This window comes from Barbus barbus, assembly GCF_936440315.1.
Source record: "Barbus barbus genome assembly, chromosome: 39".
Lineage (NCBI taxonomy): Eukaryota > Metazoa > Chordata > Actinopteri > Cypriniformes > Cyprinidae > Barbus > Barbus barbus.
The window spans coordinates 22,826,278-22,853,432 of NC_136717.1; the positions used below are offsets into that span (position 1 = coordinate 22,826,278).

At 37.1% G+C, this 27,155-nt stretch overlaps 1 protein-coding gene across 1 annotated transcript; it reads left to right on the plus strand.

Annotated features, from left to right (window-relative positions):
• The first annotated feature begins 403 nt into the window (after positions 1 to 403).
• Positions 404 to 9,396, plus strand: LOC306858377 (transmembrane protein 168-A-like). The gene is made up of 5 exons (XM_079398889.1): positions 404 to 460; positions 1,141 to 2,300; positions 3,577 to 3,719; positions 6,275 to 6,540; positions 7,975 to 9,396. Exons 2-5 carry the CDS (start codon positions 1,212 to 1,214, stop codon positions 8,520 to 8,522), a joined length of 2,046 nt encoding a protein of 681 aa, XP_079255015.1. The 5' UTR covers positions 404 to 460; positions 1,141 to 1,211; the 3' UTR covers positions 8,523 to 9,396.
• Positions 9,397 to 27,155: the final 17,759 nt, after the last annotated feature.

Here is a 27,155-nt window from a genome sequence, read left to right on the forward strand (position 1 = left end):
CCACAGACAGAAACACATCAGTAATATCCACAGAACATTCACATCTAAGGCTAGGGTCAGAACCTTATTTGTGCAGGTTGCACATGCTGTGTACAAAAAAAACAAACAAAAAAAAAGGCTTTTTTGTATATGAGTTTATTTTTGGCACATGGAAAAAAAGTAAATAAGTACAGCAATGCAGTGTCTTTGTTATAAACAAAATGCCTTTCAAAATTTTCATCACTATTCAACACATTTGTGCACTGGAATCAAAACCTTAAATATCCAATAAACAACCCGATTAATTATGAAAACACTTGAAAATACATACAACACAGTAGCCTTCATGTCAATGGAGGTGGTGATCACAAAGTCAACGCGGATTTTATATTTCGCCTTTGACCCGTCTGTGCTGCCGTAGTTCGGAGTCCGGAAGTATCATGGATATCGGGAAGCTAAAAACTCGTTGTCATAAACAAATGTAAGAATAATTAAGTTTGCATTTGTCATTTTTAAACGAGTATAAATTGAATTACGAAAGTCAGTCGGTAATACTCACATTTCGAAGTGTTATCGCGATATTGTAATGCATTCAGAGTGTTTGCAGGGATAAAGTTGAGTGTCTGGTCTGTGCTGTTTATGTGGCAGTTTCACATCGGACTTCTATTAATCCTGAACTTTGGCACTCGTATTATATTGAACAGGATCAATCAACATAACTGTTATATCTTTTATATATACGTCGTTGTCAAAAAATCGTATAACCGTTTTAATTTGGCAAAACCATCAAATGCTTAAAGGCCGGGGCTAGTTGTCACACCGTTTTCACTCGTTACAGTGAATATCACGGTTGGGATGTTTTTTTTGTTTTTTTTTTTAAAGTCAGCATCTGAATAGAAACAGTATATTCTGTATACAGACAGTTATTCTGTATATTCTGTAAATGCACATCTGTGTAATTGGACTTGAGACTGAAAACCTTTGATTTACTAGAGTGAAATCATATATATATATATATATATATATATATATATATATATATATATATATATATATATATAGCATGCATGCACGATCAATATATGATAGTGTTGTTGATATTTTTGTAATTGCATCACTGATTTTAGTACTAACACCTCTTTGTTCTATTATTGATTTTAGTGGAATGCATCAACATTATCTTTCCTAATCTTGGAGGAGTGAGGCCTAATCCTCTGTGATTATACTCAAAAATGTCAAGCCAAGAGGAATCAGACAAGGGTGTGGACATGTGGTCCTCCCTCCGCTGTCTGGGATATCTCTCCAGCTTCAATTTGCTGATCGCCGTGTGCCTGGGAATGTACGTACGATGGGAACAGACTGCAGAGCCCATGATTCTGGTCATCTTCATCCTGGGTTTGTTCGTATCGGCCATAGCCTGTATCCTCTACTACTACTTTTCAATGGAGTCGGCCAGTTTAAGTCTCTTCCACCTATGGTTCGGCTTCCTGCAGGGTCTCCTGTGCTTCCTGAACAGCCCGTCTCTGGAGACCGACATAAAGGAGCAGGTTACAAACTACCTGTTGCTCGCTAGCATGGCTGTTCGGATGCTATGGGCCCTAACAGAACGTCTGTGCGGTAGCCCTAAGTATAAACCAGTCGTTCTCAGCTCACCCGAGCTTCTAGAGCTCCTGGGATTTGGCGTCGCAAGCATCAGCTTGGTTTTCCACAAATCGCTGGCCATGATTGCTCTGACGTTATCGTTAACGGCCCTCATCGTGGACCTTCGCATGAAGTCGCCCTTGGCTCTCCCTAATCTAGTCTGCTTTGCTGTAATCACCGCCGTTACCTTCTTCCAGTCCTTGGAGATCCAAGCAAACCCCTTCGCACTCAGCTGCTACTTGGGCCGGCTTATCTGCGAGCCTCTTCTGGACGTGTACTTCAGCAGCTTGTCGGCGACAGAACGCTGGAAGCAGTTTCTCTCAGCCGGTCGTCTGTGGAGGAGATTTTCTCTGTTCCCGCTGACATGTGCTGAGCTGGCGTTCTTTGTGCTCTGTGCCTTGAAGCTGGGTAACCTGAAAGTTTGGTACCTGGTCATCCCTGGCTTCTGCGTCTTTGGCCTTTTGTGGATCCTGTGCCACATGGTGTTCCTCGTCACGCTATGGTGCTTCCACACCAAGCTAAGCGAGTGTCAGAAGACGTGGGCGGCCCAGCGCTCGCAAACGCTCAATTTGGACAGGATCATGGCCTCCAGGGGCATGCGTCATTTCTGCCTCATCTCCGAACGGCTGGTGCTCTTCTGCCTGATGTCCACCATCATACTAGGGGCCGTCTCATGGCAGGTAAAGCATGTTGAATAATGTTTTCAGGATCGTTCTGATTTATCTAGGTATTATGAATCCTGTTTGAAAATACTTGTCATTAACATCCTCATTTAAGATCATTTAGCTACACCAAATTGCAAATTATGGCATCTTGAACTTACTCTCATGTCATTCTAAACCTCTGTGACTTTCTTTGGTGGAACACAAAAGATATTTCTAAAAAAATATTTTTTTGTCTATATGATTGAGGACAAAACATTGGACCCCAGACTTTTTTTATTGTATGGAAAAAAGCAATTAAAACATTCTTCAAAATATTTTCTTTGTTTTGTGTTTCAGGAACACAAATGAAGATATTTTGAAAAATGTTTCAACTGGTTTTACTCATACAATAAAAGTAAATTTATCCAAAACTGGTTGGTTAACATTCTACAAAATACATTCTTTTGTGTTCTGCAGAACGAAGTTACTTAGAATAACATTAGGGTGAGTAAATGATAACATAAATGACTCATATTTTTGTTAATATATTAAAAATAATATATGCCATAATGTCTTGTCTACACCAATAATGCATAATGTTAAATGGGGACAACTCAATAAACTAGCCATCAGGCCTTGGGCACAAGAGCCTAATCTAACCATTGTAGTAATCCACTTGAGATTTAATGTTAAAATATGAATGCTGCAATGAGTCATTAGGAGCACTTTCAACTTTGCTAATGTTATCCAGCGTGTAAAACAAATGCAATGTTTCATTTTTGTAATAAATGTGATTTTGCCAATGAAAACATTATGCTGGTGAGTCAGAGGTATATTCTTGATTAAAATGAACAGGCCTGAGAACAAAAGGACTACTAGCATGCTACTCCCTGAAGACTGCACAGTGTGCTCTATTTTTAAAGCAAGTTGTATGTGAAACATTATGTAGCATGCAACAGAAAAATGTCTAATTTAAATTTAGATTCACGTGGCATCTTCACATTGCGTGTTTAATGTTTTGTAAAACAAACTGATCAAATAATGAGTCATAAAACAGACCTAGAACACTTAAAATTGAAGATCAAATCGATTAAATATCAATGTTGAAATTAATCTAAATAGCTGGTGTAGTAATCTAGTACACCATTGCCAGCATAGCCTCTTTTATTGTGGTTTTGTGATCATGTGCATACATCAAGATGTGTATAATGTCAGTCTTTTTAAACTCTGCCTTAAAGTTAGAGTGTGTTTGTTTGGATGTACCTTTGAATCCACTTCAGAGTTGTTGATCACCTAGGGTTCCTCTCCACAGGTCACTAATGGACTCTTCATGAGTGTGTTTTTAGTGGTACTGCCACTGGAGTCTCTGGCTCATGGACTCTTCCACGAACTGGGAAACTGCTTGGGAGGCACCTGCGTTGGATATGCGGTGGTAATTCCCACTTGCTACAGCAGGTAAATGCACATACATATATACACAACAGGGATACGGCATGCAAAGGCATTTTCTTGCATGTTCAGGTACATTGATAGAAAATCAATGCCATGCAGAAAGCTTCTTGTTGATGTTTTATATAACAAACATTGATACCTAAGAAACTGTTTTTCTTATGAATCATATTTCTTAGAATCAGGTCACATGCATTTACATTAGTGCTGTCAAAGGATTAATCGCACCCAAAATATAATATATGTGTACTGTGTATATGTATTTTTATATATATATATATATATATATATATATATATATATATATATAAATACACACACATGCATGTATATATTTCAGCAAAATGTTATGTTTTTATGTTAAATATAAATATATTTAATATGTAAATAAAACATATTTTTCTGAAATATGTACATGCATGTGTGTGTAATTATATAAACATAATAAATATACACCGTACACAAAACTTCAATTTATCACAATTAATCGTTTGACAGCACTAATTTACATGTATTCATCTAGCTGAAGCTTAAAGTGACTTACAGCTGAGAAATACTTGTAATTTATCATAAAGTAATAATATTAGCATCAATGCAAGACTGAACTTCAAGCGCAATTCAGTTTAAGAGAAAATAAATTCAAAGGATTCAACTTTTTTTTATTAATATTATCTGAAATGCTATTATTTATGCTTGTAGATTAATAGTTTCTTCTGTTTGTGTCAATCCATATAAGCTAAATAGCCACACCTACTGCAAAAGTATATTCATATATTAAATATTAGGTGTTAAGTGGGCCATGGTCTGCATTTGCATAGCATTTTTCTTAATGTCCACTTACAATGCTTATCCTATTTTGTTTGCACTAAAAACAGTTTTACATTACTTCTTCCCATCCTTTCTCTGACACTTATAATTAAACAGTTTTTCCTATTGTACCTTTAAGACTTTGACAGTATATGCAAATGACTTTGATTTTTATTGGCCTTTATTTACCAGTATAGTTCACATTGTTGTTCGTCAGGTCAAGTTGCTGAATAATGAATAGCTTTTGATATTTGAATCTGGCTGTGGTTGTGATTTCACTATGATGAAGATAAAGTATTTTAAAACAGCTTGTTTTGTTTGTGTATCTAGATCAGGAAGATGATTAATAATCATGATTACACTATCAAGGGAAATAATCTGCTGCTCCACTCTTGCTCATCTTGAATGTGCATCTTGATCAGTCCTTTTGAAAAAGAAGGGTGGAAAACCACCCCAGATTGGATCTTATGAACACATTTTGGCGTTAAATAAGCTCATAGCCTTTAATAAACTTGGTCTATTGCTGGTCCCGCTGGGGGAAGCATGTGCCATGCATACTGAGAGAGCGAGGGTGGGGTACAGTGCAAGCCTTCAGTCAGGTCGCTGATTATGATGTCGATTAGGATGCAGCTCCACTGCCTCGTCACATTCAGTATTCCAGCACTCTTGGTGAAAAGGCTCAGTGTGGAGTGGGCACATGAGGAGAATGTAGCAAGGTGTAATCTTCCATTTGATGGGTACAGATCATGTTTTTACCATGACGAGGGGCTCTTGGGAAGATGAGAGGGGAGGGAGGGATGAGGGAGAAACGCTTAGGTCGACAGGCTCGCCTTCAGCAGCAAGAGCTCATTTTCATTCTCAGCAGATGCTGTGGTACTGTTTCCTCTCACATTTAAAAGGAAAGAGCTCTGGCCATCATCCAAATTTTCAGATGGTTCACCCAGAAAGCATTTTAATAGTTTATACAACTGTAAACAATTTATTAGCCCTTTTAGTTAAAATCTTGTTTATCTGTTCTGATAAATGCCTTGAGGTTTGTAAACTTCTTGTGAAATGCCATTTGGTCATTTTGCCTTTGGTCATGATATTATTTTTAAAACGGTGTGTTTGGGAACAAGAGGCGTTGAACCAGGGATGGATTGAGCAGAAAAATATAGGATCAAGCAGGAAGGCTGCAAGATTGAGAGAAAAAGAAAGAGTCCTGATAAACGCGGTCATTTCCATTTGAATAGCTCAGCACTTGTCTGGGTAGTTTGCATGGGTCACTGTGCCTTAGACTTGCCATTTCAGTCTTCATCAAGCATGGGAAATAATCTTTCAACATTGCCACCACAAAGAGTTGGTTTTGATTTTATAATCACAATCTTTGGAAAGCAAGGGGTATGGGGAGAATCATAATGGTCTTGGTTGTTAATTGGCGACTGTTCTTTGTGATATTTACAGCAGAAGCTTTGCTGTGCTCTTTTAGAAAGGCAGAACAGGTTAGGTTGACCCTGCGAGGAGCTGCTGAATTACTTCTTCAAAAAAGTATTAGTCATCCGGCCTTTCTCCTTTTCTCTGTACCTTTTTCTGCATCTTACATTTTCTAAGCCTTTTTGAATTCACTCTCCATTGTGCTTAACCCTCTTCTTTTTTTGTACATGGGTCAGTGTACACTCATAAAGTCAAGGTGACCCAGTTAGCAATTCAGAAGCATCAGCCTCGCTTTCACATTTCACCCATCATTTTATCCTCTTTTTCTCGATGGGATGCAGTGCGGATGGACAGCCATTGCTGTTGCCTCCGGGGCAAGCCCAGGAATTGCACTCTACAGCCACTTTGAACGCTGTGCAGCGCCTCTTCTCCCACCACCTCATCCAGACCTTTGGATGTGACTACTCCACCAGTCTAAGCCTGGACACCCTGCAGGCCAAACTGTGCTCCTTTCTGGAGCTCTGCACCGCAGAAGGCCCGCGGCATGACACCTACATCCTCTACTACAGTGGCCACACACTTCCCAGTGGAGACTGGACTCTGGCAGGTAAGAGCTGGATAGCAGGTGCAATTTGTAGGGCAGAAATTATCTAAATTAACTGAGAGTTAAGGTTATGAATTGTACAGCGTGTATAGGTGAAAATGTATGGATGAAGACAAAAAACTCAATTTATTTCTGTATGTCATGCACCAATCGGCAGTTATTCATATCATAGGTTCTTAAATGTTCAAATCAATATCGCTTTTTCAGGTCTTTGTAAAAGAGATACTTTTATTTTGGCTGAGCTTCAGCAATTTATCGTTCTGAAAGCTTTCCGAACTGTAAAGATATATCTTGGCTCCATCGCTCCACCATGCTTTATCTTCCTGCCTGTGTGTGCGTCCTGTAACTCAGTGAGGTATAAATCCTTATGAGCGATATGGGATGTCACAGCCTCTGTCATACTGTTTGATCAGACCAGGGTGGGTGAGAAACAGCCAGGAATCCTCATTCAGTTTTTGAACGAGGTACTTGCTGAGCATTATTCGCAGTCTTTCCCGCAGCGTGGCAAACTGTCAGATTTCTTGCACCTTTTCCGTGTTGCTCGCACCGTCTCTCTCCGTTTCCCCTGCAGCAACAGCCCATCACGTCTTGTCAGCACTTTCTGTATTTGTGAATGGGAATTTCTCAAATTCAAGCTGGTGCAATGATGATTGAATAGTCGCGTTGTTTGAACTAGTCTAGAGTTGGCAACCCCTTGGTAGTAAACGACTAAGGGCCAGATTTACTAACAGCATGCGTCAGCGCAAACCAGTCTTTTGGCGTTGAAATGGTACTGTCGGGATTTTCTAAAAACACGCAGTAAAGAATTAGCAAAATATATATGTTATATTTGCACCTGATCTTATTGAAAATGCATTTGTAGGAGTTTCCCTTTCAGACGCAAAATTTATGGGAGGAGAGTATTCAAATGAATCACGCAACATTATTTACTAATGTTTGCGCTCGTCAAATTACTGGCATTTGCACCATTATTTAACGGCCAAAAAAAGCATGTCTTAAACAATTTTTCGCTTGAAATGTTAGACTACATTTTGCTATACAATTGCTACATTTGTTGTTGCTAGGAGGAGGCGGCGCAGAGAACAGAGAGCGTGTGGAAGAAGGGAGAGGATTTATTCCATACATATTTATTTGGAATGCCAGAAGAACACATTATCCGAATATATCCTTACGCTAATTTGCGCTGTACTTGGTAAATTGCATTGGTCATTATGGAAATGAGATGTTGCGTCTGTGTTCTTTAATTTGCATGTTGTCAGTAAATCACCTGCAGAAATTTCCATGCCCATCGGCACTGTTTTGGAATTGCGCTCTCGCGCTAATTTACCCTGTTTAGTAAAACTGGTCCCTAAAGTCTGATACAGCTTATTCTGGCCTCTTGGACAAGCAAAGAAGCAGCCTCCCTTTTCCTTGATTGACAACCTTTCTTGTCCACAGGTGGCGACTGCTTGCGTCTGCAGCAGATCCTTGATATGTGGAAGGAACGGAACGCCGGCTTCTACTCCCGGCTCATCCTGGTCCTGGACACTGAGAATTCTGCGCCGTGGGTGAAGGCGGTGGGAAAGGTGGAAAAGATGTATATGGCAGTACAAGGAGCCAAGTTGAGCCCTGTCCAGGATGCCGAAGCCCAGGACGCCCCTCGTTTGGGTGACTTCACCATTGAGTGGGTGAAATACAACTGCGATCCTGACAGTGGTGTGCAGTGGTCAGAGAGGGGTCGGGTCATCTCCGCTATATACGGCGTGTCCAAACCCTGGAGTGACTATGCTCTCCACCTGCCCACCGGAAGTGATGTGGCCAAGCACTGGAAAACACACTTCCCCAAAGCCACGTACCCACTGGTGGCTGTGGCGAACTGGTGCTGCGGACTCAACCTCCTGTGGCTGTGTAGTGTGTGTTTGCGCTGCATCAGAAGACTGAAACTTTCTTGGTTCCCTCCCAGCATACTAGACACAGGGCAAGGGATTAAACTAGTCCGATCATAGGTGACCAGTTGGTTTGCTTCTACACAATGTACATATATCACCATATATCTTTTCTATGCAATTTGTGGGATATGCTTTATTGACTGTTCAGTTGCCTTTAACAAATTACTTTCAGTTATGGATGGGATACATGGATCGCTTATTCTTGCTTCTAAAGATCTACCTTCCTCCAGAGTTTAGTCGCACCTAATTTTTAAATCAAACCCCAAAAGACTTTGATTAGAACACTCAGGCATATTAAGAAATATTAAGAATTAACCTTGCAGGTAGGTTGATCTTAAGGAACAGGATTGAGCCCCATTGTCATATGACAGGTTCTTCTGTTTATCTATGTGCCATATATACACAATATAGCCACTGTCTTATCTCATATACAGTATTGAGACTGTCAGCGCCAAGTGCCTTGTGTTAATTTATTAAGTTTTAAGTGGGTTTTCTCTGGATTTGGGTGAAATGTGTATTGCAGTGTATTCGGTCTCAGGCAAAGTCAAGCAAGAAATCTGATTGTACCTTTAAAAGGTTATTACTTTTTTTTTTTTTTTTTTTTTGGACAAGCAGTAGAGTAGGTTTGGTTTAGTTGTTTTTCCAAGACCTCTACAAAAGCCAATGTTTAAACCATATCGTGCCATATTATTTTTTTTTCTGTAGGGTTTTTGTGTTGAAGAGTTGACTTCATTGATTCTTTTTCAACGGACCAGCGTCCTTTAATAAAGACTGTTTAAAAGAAATAATTTGGTAAGTAGGTGTTCTAGCATATCTCTTTTTTAGTGATGATTAGTTAGAATAGGTTGTTCTGGCTCAACTGGCTCTCATTGTCAAAATCATTACAGTGCAATAAAACGTTCACTTCCTAAAAACTCCCACAATGCACTGTAAAAACACTAACCTTGTGCTGAAAATCTTTTGTCTCTTTCAAGCCAAAAAATGGAGGTTGACCGCATATAGCACTGCACTTTTTGAAAGTAAATGAAACATCAGAATGACTAATTCTATTACGTTACAGTTGTTGAAATACCAGGGATGTTTTAATGCACACAATTGAGTCATCAGTATCCCAATGCATACAGGCTCTAGTCCCTTTCCCATTCAAATTCATGCTCACAATTTCCTGATTCAGAACATAGGGAACAAGGGAAAGTAATGAGATGTAGCAACTGACCCTGTTTTATATATAGCTATAATGCACATAGCATTTCAGTTATGTGAAAACAGGGCATGTGATGTCATGGAAACAGTGATTCTGTGAGTTCGTTCATTCTTGTCCTTTAGAGAGCACGACCTGCGTTTCACTGCAGCTGAACACATCTCCCAGGCAACATTTTAGAGTCACTTTCATGCATTTTATTAGTTCAGCACAGCAGGTGGGTGAACTACAGCTACCTTGAGGCTGCTCTTTCAAAGTGAGGGGGAAAACCTTTCCTTGCTTGTCTCTTAAAGGTATGGAGAACATTTATGTCAGTTTTATTACCTACCCTCCAGAACCCAGTTCCTACTACTTGTTGACATTTCTCTGTTGTTAGCAGAGGCGGACTGTAGCATCTTTGCTAAGGTCAGTGATTCATGTACATACAGCAGAACTGTTTTTGCAGTAATTAGATTAAAGCTAGCTTCATCCTCTAAACTGAATTAGCAGTGCTCTGCTTCACCTATAGAGGATTGCTGAGTCAGATCACAATGAACAAACAAATGCACACTCATCGGGATCTTGTGTGTCTTTCCAAATCCAGATACATCAGCTACGAGTAAGCAGATGTCAGAGTCATATTATGAAACTGCACAATTGGGTCAGAATTGCACAAGGTGCTTTGCACTCAACAGACAACTAATTTGAAGATATTCAATGCGTGATTAAAGACTGATTCCTCTTGAGCATGTAAAAGTCATGGCTTTTACCAGAGACAAATCAGTTGTAAAACATATACTATAATTATATGTAATATTTATGTTGCTTGTGCCGGAGATGCCAGTTCAAATCACATTCAGAGTGAACACTGCGAGTAGAATTGGTGCCGTGACCTGGATGGGAGTGAGGTTTAGGGGGTAGAGTGTAACGGAGACCAGCTAGTAAGAGCTGTGCAAGTAAACCTCACTCCTCTGATCTCAAGAGACACACTAGCGACTGATGCTAGGGGCTACAGTGTTTAGCATCCTTGTTAGCACACCTGCCTCCCATGACAGAAACTCGTGGTGAGTAGAATCAAAGGATTTACATTAGGGGCTTTTGCACCATGTAGTTCTAAGAACTAGCAGCTAGCCATCTCCCTTGAGTTGTTTTCCTGGTTGCATTCACACCGGCAGCAGGAACTCTGAAGCGGCTGACAGCGATGTCTTTATTTGCGGCATTTACGGACATAACCAGTGAATTGAGGACGCCATGATCGTAGCTGTTTCTGTTGCGTGTCGTGGGTTTTGTGATAATGGAGATGGAATGTAAACGCACAATTTACACAATTGAAAGGGCATGAAAATCTGACAATCTCCTATGACAACTTTCAGTGTTACATATCACCGAGGCTGAGAAAAGAACACAATGCTGCAAATAACAGGTAAATGCCGTTATCGCTGTTTCCCATGTTCGTGGGGTAAATATTTTAACATGGCATTTTTAAAATTCCAGGTAGCCAGTGTTTTGTATGCGTTTGGCCAATCAGTGTACACTTACATCACTGGTAGTTCCTATAGAACTGTTTTTGACCCTACTCTGAAGTAGGAGCTAATTTAGTTCCCCCAAATGGAGTTCCTAGAATTAAAACCGTTCCTAGTTCCTGCAGTGCGAACACGCCAAAAAGTGGGTACTTCTGCTAATAGTTCTAGGAACTATGAAAACATTCCCCTTGTGTGAAAGCCCCTATTGACATCAAGAAAATAACTGTAAGGTTAATTATATTAGCACGCAATAACATTCTGTTTATTATAAGTGCACTGCAGTTATCCCATTTGCTGCTTAAAAGTCAGGTTGTTTCTGATCAGCTGTTATTGTTTTTATTGTTCATTTGCTGGGAAAAAAATGATTACCCATAGTTTGATCCCCTCTAGTGTAGATGGTCTCAAAGCTCATAGATATGGACTGATTTCAATTGTGATTTCAAATTATTTATCTGAACAGATGCAGCTGAATAGCTTGAATTAAAAGTGTTGATGCAGCCAAATAACCTTGGAAGGGTAATTAGCTCACCTGTCATGAGCAAAGCGAGGCAGAGAGACTGAGCGATGGCAGATAGAAACTCACTCAGTGGACTGTGTCTAAAATAGACTCTCCCCACAGATGCTTTGGATTGAATATAGTCATTTAATTCAATGCCAACAGGAGTGTGAGACTGCAAATGAGAGACTCTTTATTGAATCACCTGGTAGCATGTTTTAATTGAAGTTAAAAGGCAATAATGTGTGTCTCAATATTTTTGTTGTGTGGAATTTAGACAAGGATAAATTTGTGTTTTCAAGATACCAGACTGTGAAAATGAATGCTCGAAGGAAATTGCTGGGTTTTGCCAAAGTATACAAGGTTTGTGTTATTTAAAAAAATATATATGTTTAAAGTGTATACTGGTTCTTAATAATATCTGTGATACAGTCAGTACAAATTAGTCAACTATTTTTTCATTGTTTAATTTGTAGCCAAAAACATACATTTTCTGCTTGTCCATTTCTTGCTGCTCTGTAATTGTGCAGTACTGTGGTATCATTTGTTTCAGATTTACTTGCACTGTACTGAAGAGAGAAAATGAAGCATGGTTGGTTGCTGTACAGACAATCAGATGGTTTCTAGACTAGACTGACAATTCTTGTTTAAAACAAGTTGTGAAGTGGACCATACATAATGCAAATAGTCAAAACTATCATCCCTACTATAAGAATTACTTTTTTTAAGTTTCATTTTAATGCATTTTTTTTTTTTTTTACCAAGAACCAAGAACCTCCTCTTTCTCTTTCTCGGTTTTTCTTAGCTGTTGGGAAATTGCTAATAGCCTAATTTAGAGGCAGCTGACAGTGACTGCGTGAATTTAGTGTGTGTGTTGGTGTGTGATTTTGAAACTACATATACATGCACACTGATACACGCTGTTCCCTTCAGAATAGCTCATCCTCTGTGTGATGCAGTAAGGTGCCAGTCCTGAATCTACTGCCAGTGAGCTTTATGATGACTGACCTAGGCACTGAAGGTGAAAACTGTCCCACACAATATGACATTATTAGCAGAGTTTATAATCTGCATAAGCAGAAGTGCTCCACCTCTTGGGAAAGGTTAATAACTACCATAAAATGTCAGTTCTGGAACTAGTTGATATCAGTATAGACCTTAATCAGGGTAGCACCATATTTAGTTTTTGACATGAATGAAAACAAGGCTGTGGGGGACAAAAGTACTGTGTTCAACAGATTAAACTGTTGTTTAACAACGGGCTGATTGTTAAACTGACAAGTGTCTTCCTAAAGAAACTTTCAGTAGACAAAAACTCAATTTTTTTCAAATAAGTTGTAAAAATTATACAATAGGACCTTTATACAGTGTGTGCCATTGTAAACGCTTTAAGTCTCTCACAGCTTCATTTTCATCTGCATTAAATTCATTATGGTGTCTAACCTGTTTAAGGTCTATAAAATAATGACTGCCATTTTGTTCCCATTTAGAGGGAAAAGTGGCAGCATATTAAGAAAAACCATATATTTATATTTGGTTATATAAATATATGGTTATATAAATATAAACATATTTATTTAACAATTTAAATTTCTACAGATCAGGTGATGAATCAATTGCTATATTTTACCTAGTTCTAGCTTTCATGAATGAAATCATTCATGCAACCATGCTTGCATATATACTTTGAATACACCGTTGCTTTAAAAATAAAAAAATGACTACTTTGTCAAATGACTACTTCAATTTCAATATTGTAGTTCCCCTGATATAAGGACACACAGTGCATTTAAATACAAAGGTTTATCTTATTTTCCTCTCAGATACTGAGCAAATATTTTAACCTTGAAGCAATAAATTATAAATACGATTTAGTTCAAAATGTATATTGGGACTTTTTCATGAATCGCATGCAGAGTAAATTTCAGCAAGGTTGTATAAATGATTTACCCGGACGTTTGTGTAAATCTATGGTTGATTCAAAACATGTATATGAACCTCAGGTCTCCAGGTATCTGAATTGTCCTCACAAGACAGATGGTGAGATCGCACCCTTGTCTCTGCTTTATAAGTGGAATCGATTGAGATGAATTGCACGTGCTCTGTGAGTCTCGTGTGGTCATAAGAGGGAACATAAAAGGCTTGGTGCTTTAAAAAGCCTCTCTCTTTCATTAAGTTATCTCTTTGACAGTGTTAAAATTATCAGTAGAACTAGTCTTTGATGAGCTTTAGTTAAATAGACCATCTTAGAAACTCCATTTAGATTAAGCAGCTTTGAATTTAAAAGACAAATCTTATTTTTTTATCATTAAATAAGTTGAAAGAAAGTCTTTATCACTGAATGAAGCTCAGTCCAATATTCAGCTGAAAATAACAGCCTTTTCACATCTGTATGACTAGTGAAGATCAGTTACATCTCTGTAAAGCTGTGAAATACAATTTTAGTTTCTTCAAGTGTTTTCGTGGCCTTGGAAATTGGGTAGGTGAGTAGCCTGCATAGAACAGTCACAAATCAGTAATTTCATTGCAGGCTTTGTCTATGCCTATTCATTCAGTTGAACCGAGTATTGGATATCGCACTTTGAAATTTGTCAACATTTTCCCCTGTCTTTTTCACAGATATTTTCAGACTGAATTGTAGAATATAGGAAAAAATGTAAGTGGTGCGTGTCTGTGGAAAACTCAACAACATGATGTTAAGGTGCTGTTCATGGTTGTCAGGTAGCTGCTAAGTGTTCGCTCAGATTGTTTTATAGCATGTTTCTATGCGGTTGCTAGGGTGTTCTGGGTGGTTGCTAGGTGCTTACATCCTGGACAATAGTGCACTTCTGGTCTCTAGATTTCTCCTTTGTTTTAAATTCGGCATTTAAAAATGTTATTCATATTGTCAAAAAAGTAATAGCAGAATTTTTATATTATTCTACGGAGCACCATACATGCGGAACGAAATACAAATTAAGAATTGATTCCCAAAACATGTTTATTTGTGGCCTTGATTTACAAATTCACTCCCTTGTTGTAAATCATGGCCACGATTTACTAATTTGTTCACTAGTTTTATTTAAATTGTGGCCATGATTTATTAATTCATGCACTTGTTGCTGTAAATCATTATCACAATTTACAAATTCATTCATTTGTTGCTGTAAAATTATGGCCACGATTTATTAATTTTCTCCATTTTAGCTGTAAATCGGGGCCATGATTTACTAATTCATTCACTTGTTGCTTTAAATCATGGCCACGATTTGATGATTTGGTCGTTAGTTTTATTTAAATTGTGGCCACAATTTACTAATTTATTCTCTCGTGTTAGTTAAATCAAAATAAGTTAACAAAGTAGTAAAACGTGGCCACGATTGACTAAATCAAGACAACAAATAAGTAAATCATGGCCACAAATGATTAAGTCATGGAAACGAGTTCTTAAATTGTGGCAACGATATATAATTTGTTCCCTCGTTTCCTATGTGGGGCTCAGTATCGAAGTTAAAATGAGTTATATGCTTAAGTTTAATACTTTAGCAAATCAGAAATTGAGTGATTACAGAATATGATCTGATGCAAAAATATCGGCTATTTTTCTTTCACATTCATTAATATACTGGGTCTAGTCCAGGACAGCCTCAAGCAATGGACGTGATTTAATATATCGAGTGAACTATGCAGAATTCTCATCAAATGCCCCTTCAAGGTGCGTGTTCAACTGTAACTGAAGCAAATAATCAATCCTGACTTCCCTTATCAACAAAATGACTAGCTGTTCAGAGCATACAGATTGTGTGTTTATGACTTGGCAGACAAAATTGCTGAAAAATAACCCCAAAGTGAGCTCAAACCACACTCTTAAAAATAAAGGTGCTTCAAAAGGTTCTTTAAGAGATGCCATAGAAGAACCATTTTTGGTTCCACAAAGAACCATTCAGTCAAAGGTTCTTTAAAGAACCGTCTCTTCCTTACCTTTTTAAAATCTGAAGAACCTTCTTTCACCACAAAGAACATTTTGTGAAACAGAAAGGTTCTTCGGACGTTAAAGGTTCTTTATGGACCCATTTAGACAAAAAGGTTCTTCTATGGCATCGTGAAGCACCTTTATTTTTAAGAGTGCATCTTTTGACATGAATCAAAAGCGGCTTATAAATAAAGTAAATAATGCTGTTATGGCCACATTTAGTAAACATGTATGTAGACCACTCCCAACAAGTGTAATATTTGCTTGTATTAGCATCACAGGCATGTGTTCCAAAGCATTACAGACTATTCGACGGCTGAGTAACTTGAGCTCAGTGCTCTAATAAGAGCTCTTCTCAGATGGATGAGAAAGCAGTAAATGCTGTAATTACATTTAGAGTGACTGCTCACTGCTTTCTGGACAAGCAGTTTTCTGCAATAACATTTCCCAGATGCCTTCGGATAAACAATCCTGTCATTTCAATTTGCATTTACTAAAATTAGCATTACCCTTATGAATGTTGGTGTTTAGATATTAATCTACCGTTATCCTGCTTAATTCCATCTAATCAATAATGCTGAGCCCTCAATGTTGAGGGTGCATAAAACAGATTTGTTTTGGAATTAGCTTTAAAAAGCTGAGATAAGCCACACAAAAACATCGTTCATAATGAATGTCAGGAATCAGGCTTGCAGGACACATATGTCTGAGGTTTTACTTGCCCCAAAGAGTATTTGGACACACCTAAAATTAACCTTCAATGAAGTTATTTTTAACCAGTTGTTTGACCACCAGAAAGTATATTTCAAATACTTATTCTATTATCTTATTTTAAACAGTATATCTATTGTTATAGTCCTCTTATTATTTTTAAATAAATTAATTAAAATTATGAAAAGCGTGGTCTATCTTTACTTAAAATACGCTATAGTTTGAGGCCTGTGATATTTTTTTTATGTTTTTATAAGAAGTCTCTTATGCTAAATAAGGCTGAATTTATTTGATTAAAAATACAGTAAAAACAGAAAATATTACCACAACGTAAAACAACTCTTTGTAATATATTTTAAAATGTAATTTATTTCTGTGATGCAAAAGCTGAATTTTCAGCATCATTACTCCAGTGATTTGCTGCTCAAGAAACATTTCTCATTATTATCAGTGATGAATATTTTTGATCCATTGGTTCATTTCTTTAAACAGAAAGTTTATAAGAACCATATTTGTTAGTATTTAAACGTCTTTACTGTCTCTTTTGCTGAATAAAAGTATTCCTTTCCTTTAATAAATGAGTAAACGAAATACCTGTATAACATGTATCCCTTGCAGGTAAGACAATCCCAGAATGCACCACAGCAACTGACTGAAAAATAAATAAATAAAAATCATCCAAGATGGTTGACGAGAAAGCGGTTCACAAATGTACTTACAGTATATTTCATTTAATACCAAAAAGTAAAGCAAATATATTTATTTAGTTCAAATGTACTGTTTCACACAATATTTGTGTATGCATCGTTTATGATTAGCTTAGTAAAAATGCAGTCATATTTTTAAATCGGATTCCATTTCAGCTGTAATGAAGTCTATGCAAGTTCAACAATTCACCAAGTTTTTCATTAGCACCAACATCTCTTTTTATCAATATAGTAGGAACACTTGCCACTGTAAGTTACCATCCTTGCCATCGGCCCTTTAAAGATTTAGTAAGACACAGTCACCTAGACCTGCAAGCCAAGCATCGCACCAATTCCAGCACGGCTAGCAAGTGTACGAGACGTCCTCTTGTGTAAGTTACATTATGGTCCGAGGCAATCCCACATAGTTACTTTCTGTCTGACATGGTAATGATATTTATGCCCTGCTTGAAATTACTTTTCATTTCTCCTTTGGTGGGACTCGAAAATGAGCCGTCCGACTGGGATCCCGGGTTTACGCAGGGCTGAGAAAAGGCCCGGAGCCGTGGTTGTCGAGCATGCTGGGGTGATAATATAGAATTGATTTATATGTTCAGAAACGTTGCACTCCTCCTAATAGAGGTTCACGACAGCATGATGGACGGCTCTCTGAATTGACTGCATTGGTGCATTTCTCCCCATTAAAAGCGCAAAATTTATAGTAGCTCTGTCGTGATAAATTAAACACATGCATGAAATCCGCATCCAAGGCTTTTCGCTCTAATCAACAGCGCTGTAACACTGCCAGATATGTCACAGCGCCGTGAAGCCCTCTCTTCATTTATTGGAGGAATAATGAACACTTTCATGCTTTCCATTCCGCGACGTGGTGGTTTATTTGCGGCTATTAACAGATAAAGTACTTCAGTGCATAGAAAAGATCCTGACTGCTCTTTGCAGTGAGAGCAATATGACATTTGAATATGAGTGAGAGGGCTTGATATCTGTTATTTCGACTGTTTCACATTTAAATGCAATTGCTCAGTCCAAACCCAAGTTCAATTCAACCCTCCTCCCCTGCTGGTCATTTTGGTTAGAATTACTTCTACTTTACCACTGAAATTAGCGTGAGAATCGACTAAAGACTAGGACTGGTATTAATAGACATTTCCCGATTCAATTTGATTCTATTGTGATTAATTTGGATATAGTATATTTACAATGTCCATTTTACTTACATGAAAGCTGTTGTTTATAATTATAGGAATTTTCTGACTTGGTACAGTGCAAAAATATTATTTAAAAAAAAAAATAAAAATAACATGACCTAAACTATTTAAAATTCTTAAAATCCAAAACTTAAAGTTTGGGTAGGTGGGGCGAGTGAAAGTCCAGCCCTCTCTCCACCCTCAATACCACAACTGAGGTGAGACCCTTGAGCAAGGCACCGAACCCCCAACTGCTCCCTGGGCGCTGCAGCATTGCCCACTGCTCCGGGTGTGTGTTCACTGTTTGTGTGTGTGTGTGTGTGTGTGTGTGTGTTTGTTCACGTCTCACTGCTGTGTGTGCACTTGTTAAATAGTATAGTATAGGACACCATACTTCGCCTCATGTTCTTTCCTTTCCTTTGCTTTCGATTCACTAAAACGAACAAGTTTTAGAGTCCTTTGTGAATCGTACAAAACTGGTTGTGCTGTTTTGATTCACTAAAAAGAACCATTTCATCATTAAAGGCTCGTTTATCATTTACTCGATAAAGAATAATTTATGAATTGGACTACAGTAAACATAGTATGCTATTGCTTGTAGAAAGATGTATTTTCTTGCCACTAGTTCAAAGTAAATGCCAATTCCATCTCATCTGAGTCAAGTCAGACTGCAAACTTGGGGAAAATGTGTGCACTCCATGTTTTTTCAATGGGTGGAGGTAGATGATGCTTAATACATTCACACAACATTTACACTACCCACTCCTCTATATGGATGTGGGTGGCCATCTTTATTTTTTCCAAATGAGGATAATTGTCACATTTGGGAATTGAAGTTTGCTGTCTTCACAGTCGTAATCCATGATTCCAAGTGTGTGATCCAATCAGCTGTAGCGATTTGCTGCAGCCCCATTCATGTGATTGGAGGAGTCCTTCGCATATCAGAGACTGATTGACCCTCGTGAGTTCTCCACAAAGTCGTCTAAAACTCATTCACCTGCTAAATGGCACAGATCTGCTCTAATCACGTAAAGTTATGGAAAGGGCTTTTTTGTGATCTTTCAAGTGCCAGGATTTGATTCAGCCATCAAGGACTAATGTGTCTTGAGCCCTGACTCTGCATTTATAAAGCAGAACGACAGAGCTGTGGAAGCACACATAAGGACTTCGCAGGAAAACCGAAATTACTGTAATTAGAAAAAGGCTACTAGCACGTACCAGCTGTTCACATTGTGTGCCTCTAAATCTAATGAGCTTTTTCCACTGCTGCAAGGCAACTTGTCTGAGATGCTCTCATACTTGAAGCTCCTTCCACAGCTCCTCTTTAGTTCCACATATGATTTTCACAGAGCAAATTGTATTGAACAAAATAGGAGGCTTATGCTGTTTAATATTTCTGTGACATGACATTGGACGGTGTTGTGCCCTATACATGCAGAAATCAGATCCCAATATAAGTTGTAGCAGGCAGTCTGTGAGTGGCATTTAAATAAATTGGGAGTTTGGAGAGTAAAAAATTGTATTTGGCTATTTATTAATGAAATAGTTGTCTTAAGCAAAGACATAATGCATTAATGTATTTATTATTTATTTAATGACTGGAGGGATGGATGAATTAATATGTCTGTTTTATAGATTTAAATTTAAATTGTCCAACAAATCTAATTTAAACAAATTAACTGAGTAATTACAAATTCAGAATAAATGTGAATTAAATAAAAATTGTTATTAGAACTTAGAAATCAGATTTTTAAAACATCAGTTTTATTTATGTTTAGACAGAATTTATTTGCAAAGCAACTACATTTGCTTATGCCATTATTTGAAGTAATTTTATACTTATAGCTAAGTTTGTATTTGAAATAAATGTTATTTAAATAATGCATTAATGTTAATTGCAGTTTAATATAAACATGGTGTTGAATTCAGCCAATAAGTAAATAAAGCCCGGGAATATGTAGTATAATGTAGAATAATTAGTATTACCTGGTGATCTCCAGTCATTTGTAATAATTGCGGAGATTGTCTGTGATCTTAAGCCTGTGCAAATCGGCCATGTCTGTAATTTGTAAAGTTAAAATTCCCCCCCAAATAACCTACCATATTTCGGCGAACACCGAGGTCCTGTGATAATTTTAGTCCCATGCAAATCGGCATCTCTGTGATTTGGCCAGCATTTGGCGGGTCGTATATCATTTTTCAAGGTTTGTGTTTCCTGTGCGCCTTTTTATCCATCTTTCGCAAAGAATGGAGCTGCGATGGAGTGTTTGATAATATTTTGGGTGCTGTCATATCGCTACACCATACAATTTGCAGAAAGAGAAAACTGAAAAGGTTTAATGTATTACAAATAAATCAAGAATAATTATTATATAAATATTAATTATTAATTTAAATAAATGTTATTTAAATAAAATAAAAAAATACTTTATAATATAATTACTTAAATATTATTTTTGCAAGGAGTGTAACATGCATCGTTAATAAGAATTGCTATTTTATTTGTCATAACTGTGAATTTATATCTCACAATTGTTTATTTCTCACAATGTTTCTCGCCTTTTTAAATGTAAAATGCACAATATTATGTATGGGCCTTTTTTCTTTATACATTTTTATTTTGGACTCCAAGGCTTGCATAAACTCTTGGTGCTATGATGAGTCAGGACATCTTCTCAATGTAGATATACGTTGACATTTATGTATTTAGCCGACAGTTTTATGCAAAACTATACTTACAAAAGAGATACAAAAGCAATTTTTCAAAAAGCCAACAGTGTTTTTAAAATATAATGGCAGGTTTATTAGACACCTAGATAAGGAAGCAAGTTTTAGATGTCGATGTTTTACGCAACTAAATGTAAGCTACAATAATGAAATGACTATTGCAGTCCATTTCCTGTTAGACTTGAGTTTTTGGTGTATTGAACTCTCAGTTATGACCATGAAGCATAGGACACGGGCGTCTCTGGAGCGCCAGTGCTCTTGACCTTCACTGCGGTTTTACAGCAGCACCCAAATGGCTCCACTGGGTGTCATTTCTAATAACCACCCTCTCCCCCCACTTCAGCCCACTCTCGTCCCGATACCACAGCTCAATGGACTCATTGAGTCAATTACACCGAGCAGAGCCACAGTTGGAGTGCTTTGTGATACCACTAAGTGAGTGCGGCTCTGTGGTCTGAAACATTTCCTGGGACGGCCAATCATCTGTTCCCGCTCTCATTGGAACCACTCAGCCAGCCCATTATAACCGCTCTGTATATAACAGCGTTGCGGTGCGCGACGGTCCTATGGAGCAGATGCTGGCCCAGTGATGTTCTGGCTGAGGGCCAGAGCCCTGTGAGATACCGCAAAACTAGTTAAGATGACTTCATCAATTTGCTGAGCGACCTTTAACCAAGATTGTTATCTAGTGTTCTCCATGCCCGGGGATCGTCCGTCGCACTGAAATTATTCATTAGACGATTGAGCGCGAGCTCCAAGGTTAAGTGTGTGTGTGTCGACGGGCCCGGTGTGCACATGGGGTCACCCGGGAACACGCAATCACGTCGCAAACGTGGAGAACTGCAAGCAAAGGCAATCGATGGGTTTCGCGCACTTCAATGGATGAGAACGAAACTCAATTTTAATACGCTGACTGCTGTTTTTTTAGATGAAATGGTATTGATGATGAAATGAACAGCTTTCTGCATCAATATACAGATGGAATATTGGTAATGGTTTGAAAAAAGCCAAATGTCAGACATTTTTTATTTTATATGCATAAAATGTATTAAAAGAATTAAGATGTATTTATTTATTAAATTCTTCTTATTATTGTTATTAAAATATCTTAATTAATTTATTTGTCTTTATTATTATTTGTTTTTAGTTATTTTATTTTAGTACAAAATTTTTATTCATTATTTTATTTTTCCCTTTTATTTATTTTTATTTTGTTATTTAATATTTTTATATTATATTTTTTAAATGTATATTTTATTCAGGCTTTTATGTGAAATGTTTTTATTGTTATTTTTCTAACCTGCTGATTAAATGAATAAATAAATAAATAAAATGTATATACAATTAATATATAAAATGTTATATTATTATACAATTTTTCTAACCTGCTGATGAAATAAATAAATTTAATATTATTATTAATATTAAAATTATAATTAATAAATAATGAATAAATAAATAGAAATGGGATTTGTAAGAGTAAAAATTGAAATTAATAGAATTTTTTTTTACTATGACATTAATGCATTAATAGTTATTTGGAAGTTCATGATTTGGAGGTGGGGCTACTTGTTTGTCCAAAACATTTTAGTCAACGATTAAAAATACTCATATTTGCCTGAAGCCTTCAGAGTTTTGCATATAAACATTCACGAGAGAGCCTCAGACGTGGGTCATGAACATGTTTTTAGCCCGTAAACAATGTGAAACTCCATTAGGAATGTCGTCACTTAGCGGTGTTCATGTTTTTGCGTGCGCCTCAGGAAGATGAATGATCAGCTCTGTATTCAGTTTGCTGATTCAATCCACTCACTCCACCTCGTTAAACCATTTGCTTCTCTTATTTTCCCTTCCCTTGCGACAACCATTGTCTCGTTCATTCATTCCGAGTCTGAATCTCTCTGATTTCAAAGCCATGACCTGTGCATGCATGAAAGGCTTCAGTGTCCATGTGGACCATTTAAAGAGCAGCCAGCTTTACAGTATTAAACCCTCCTGTGGAGCCGGAGCACACAGAAAATAACCTGGATTTAGTAATACATTAACCCCTTAAAGTCCTCATAATGGTCCATCCGCTCTGTGAGTTATATCCACAGCTATGACACATTATCCAGCTTTAAATGGCTTCTCAGGTCTATCGATTTGCCTACTTGTCCATTTCCTGCCAACGTATTGTGTTTCAGATCATAGTATTTATTCGGGCTGTAGATAACTGTTCCCAGGGTGTTAGCAAGCAGTAATGTCCCCCTGTGATTTAAATCATCCCCTCCAACATCTTTGTCATCCTGCGGGGTGGTTGATGAGTTACACCCTTGAACCATCCTGCCGTCCGCGCTCATTTCATCTCTAAATTGCCTCCCAAAAGTCCTGCCATGCAATAACATTAAATCACAGAGTGAGAAAAAAATGATTTTGCAGTTTTTAAAGGGCAAGAGAGCTTGGCCAGTGAATTAAGGTCCGTGGGGTCGTCCCGAACCAAAAGGCCAATCAGAAGACATCAATAATGGGACATCTGAAGACTGGTTTGAGACCTAGAGGTCAAAGGTTAATAGATAAAGGAGCCCAGTGCAATGGAATGAAGTAACTAGAATATCAGGTATTGCTGTGAATAGCACTTTGCATTGACAAGTCTGCTGTAATAAAATCTCTGCTTGTTTAATGCATAAGAATCAAATACAATAAGAGTTGCATGGAAACTGTTTACCTTACGGGAATTTTTCCTGTAGCTCAAATAGTAGAGCATGGCGCTAGCAACGCCAAGATCATGGGTTCGATTCCCAGGGAAAGCAAGAGCTGATAAAAATTTAAAAACTGTTACTTGAATGCAATGTAAGTCGCTTTGGATAAAAGCGTCTGCTAAATGCATAAATGTAAATGTAAATGTAATTTTAAAAGAATGCTTAGGAATATTTTTCATAGAGCACTACGTGAAAAGCGCTGATTTCAATATTGAGTGCGTGTTTATGTATTGGTGCATTTATTTCCCAGCCTCAACCTTGACCAAAGAAATACATAATAATGTAAATATAAGGTGTGTTACAAAACCTAGTGAGCTGCCTGTGTCGAAAACGAGGGCAATCCCTAGGTTTTGGAACACAGCCGTTGTGATAAATGCTATTCAACAGGTTAAAAATGGAAATATACAAACATTTTCAGGCCAGATAACGATGAATTTGTAACGCATCCATTTAATTTAGGAATATTCTGGTGCTCATATATCAGTTGTGTAGATATAACATCTGGATGCTGTGACGTATTTAGTAATGCGGAAGATGTTTATCTTCAGCCTGATTTCCATAATGAGATTATGCGTTGTGATTTATGTCTGAGTCACAAGATATTGTCTATGGGGTATGATGTTCTGCTCAGGAGGGACGGCAGATAAATTAGATGCACAATGTCACTGAATTATTCTCAGCCGTTTGTATCCTGTTTGTCTGTGTTAGGTGAAAAGTCTAGGTATATTGTAATATTGCCACCTTTTTTTGTGCAAGTTATTTATTTATTCATTTATCAACTATATTAATTATATTATATTATATTACACTAGAATATTGTGTTTTTTGTGCTACCTTAATGCTGAATACCATATTGTAGGCCTTTATAACTTTGTGCTTTTATTTATTTATTAACTAATTATTTTATTTTATTTTTTGGGGGGTGGGGGGTTGCACCACCTTAGTGCAGAATGCCATATTGTAGACTGTTATATTTTTGTGCATTTACGTAATTATTTATTTCACATTAGTCATTTGTCCAGAATGAGATCTGAGTTGGACCAGTGGAGGATTTTTCTGCCTGATCATGAAAGAGCTCAAATTAGACTCCCTGATGCTATTCCCAGAAGCTATTAGATGATAATGAGCTTCTCGTCACTCACAAGAAAGGTATTTTACTGAAGTAATATTATCAAAATATGCTGCTATCACACTCACAAATGCATGCAAACACATGAATGCATGTATATGGTGTAGTCTGTCACAAAAGTATGCATGCAAACCATGAAATGAGAGGGAAAAACTGAGAAAAGGGTAGATTAGCATTAGATTGGTTGTTCTACATAGGTGGGGCTGATTTGATATGCATGGCCTGGCAGGATTCGACTGAAATGTGATTACCATTTTTATGTTTTCGGTCCAGCCTTTTGCATTATCTATTAGATTTTTATTTGTTGCTTGTCCATCAAGTGTGAAGAAACGCAGGTTTGCCTGACACGGCCGGTGTCTTGCGCAGGTGTAACTGCTGGTCGTTGCACTGGTTTTTATTACTCATATCACAGCTCACAATTGGCGTGGCATTTCCACAGATGGAATAATCAAGTTGAAAAGGTTGTTTGTGGAACGGTACATGGAAAGAAAGTGAGATGGGGAAAGAGAGGGAGAAGGAAAGAGCAAGATACAGACATGGCGAGGGAGGAAAACATGCAATAGCTGCAGTGAAGCGTACAGAGTGCTGCTTAGGACACGCTAAACGCCTGCAGCCCTTCAAAGCAACCCTTTCAACACATTTCCACTGAGAGAAAATAAAACACCCAACACTTGGATTCAATTCTGAAAGGTGTTTATAAGGCATTTGATTTTTTTATTATTATTATTTGACATATTTACACATTTGCGATGGCCTTTTTTCTAAAAATAAGTGATAAGAGTATAAAATATGAGAAATTGCAATTTCACAATGGCAATTACAGGTAAGGAAGTCCTTTTGAGTTTATTAACTGTAAAATGTGCATTAGTCTGTTTTGTGTGTGATTTGATTTACAGAATCAAAATTTATAAATACATTGAAATATGTTTAAATATATGAATTTTGTGTGTGTATATATATATATATATATACACACATTTGTTAAATTAAAAACTAAAACAAAACTAAAGTTTAAAAAGTTTAAAGTTTAAATTAAATTTATTAATCATTCTAAAATTAAAACAATTATTTGTAATACATTTTTAAATATATTGTAACATTTAAAATATTTGTAAGCAAAACAGATTTATATATATATATATATATATATATATAAATTTTATTTGATTAAATTATATCATAAAAAATGTATTTTAATAAATTTGAAATGACATTTTAACATTTAAAATATATATAAAATATATGTTTTTATAGATTTTAACAGATTTTATAATGATGTAATTTAATAAATGAATGAATTTTGACAGCAATTTGTACTGTCACTTTTGATCAATTTAATGGATCATTGCTGAATAAAAGTTTAATTTCTTAAAAAATAATAATAATAATATATATAAAAAAAATATATATATATATCTCTATATATATATAAGGAAAAACAAATCTTACGGACCCCAAACATTTAGACAGTAGTGGGTAATTTATAATACATTCTCAATGATTCAATGATCAATGATTTTTAAAAGAAAATTGAATATTTCTGTCTAATTTAAATGGACAAAATGGACATAAGATATAAAAGAAAAAAATACATAATATAAGAAAAAATATCCCTCATATTTTGAATTTCAGGAGCAGTTTTGACTCTTTCACTTTGAACCGTGCTTCACAAGCATAAAAGCAACATCCAGGCCTGATGGAAAAACTCAGCCGGTCAATAAATAACACTAACGTATTTACTACAGCTGTAAAAGGCTGACGACGGGATACTTTTGAAGCCTTAGTGCATAATAAAACGGACGAGAGATGCATGAAATCATGACTGGCAGTAATTGTTGCTTTGTTTGAGCAATCGTGTTTTTTTCCGGCAGGTGTTGTAAAGAGGTTATCAGTGATATTAGAATAAAGGGTGACAGAAGAAAATTGTGCAGTGAAAATATTAATCCAGAACGCCGGTATCTTTGACCTTCCATCATCCCTAAAGCCCCCGAAGTTCTCTCTCAATCTCAGCTCATCCCGATCTTAAAATCACCCGCCGTCTCTGAGTTTTATACCTCTGCAAAACACAATGCGCATTTTAATGCGGCTTCCGTCTAGTCACCGAGACGAAGCGTTGTCTCCGAAACGATGCCACTTTGGCCTTGACGGTCTCTTTGGAAATGAAAGGCAACCTTCAAAGAAATCAATTAACGTGAAGCGTGGAATTGATTTTTATGGATTTTTGTAAGAGTTGTTGACTAAGATGTGCTCTCAGGTCAGGTTGCTTGCTGAGTTAATGTGACTAGTTTGGAATCCTCAGTCATTTGAGGGAACCAATCAGCTCGCGTTCTCCTTCAGAGC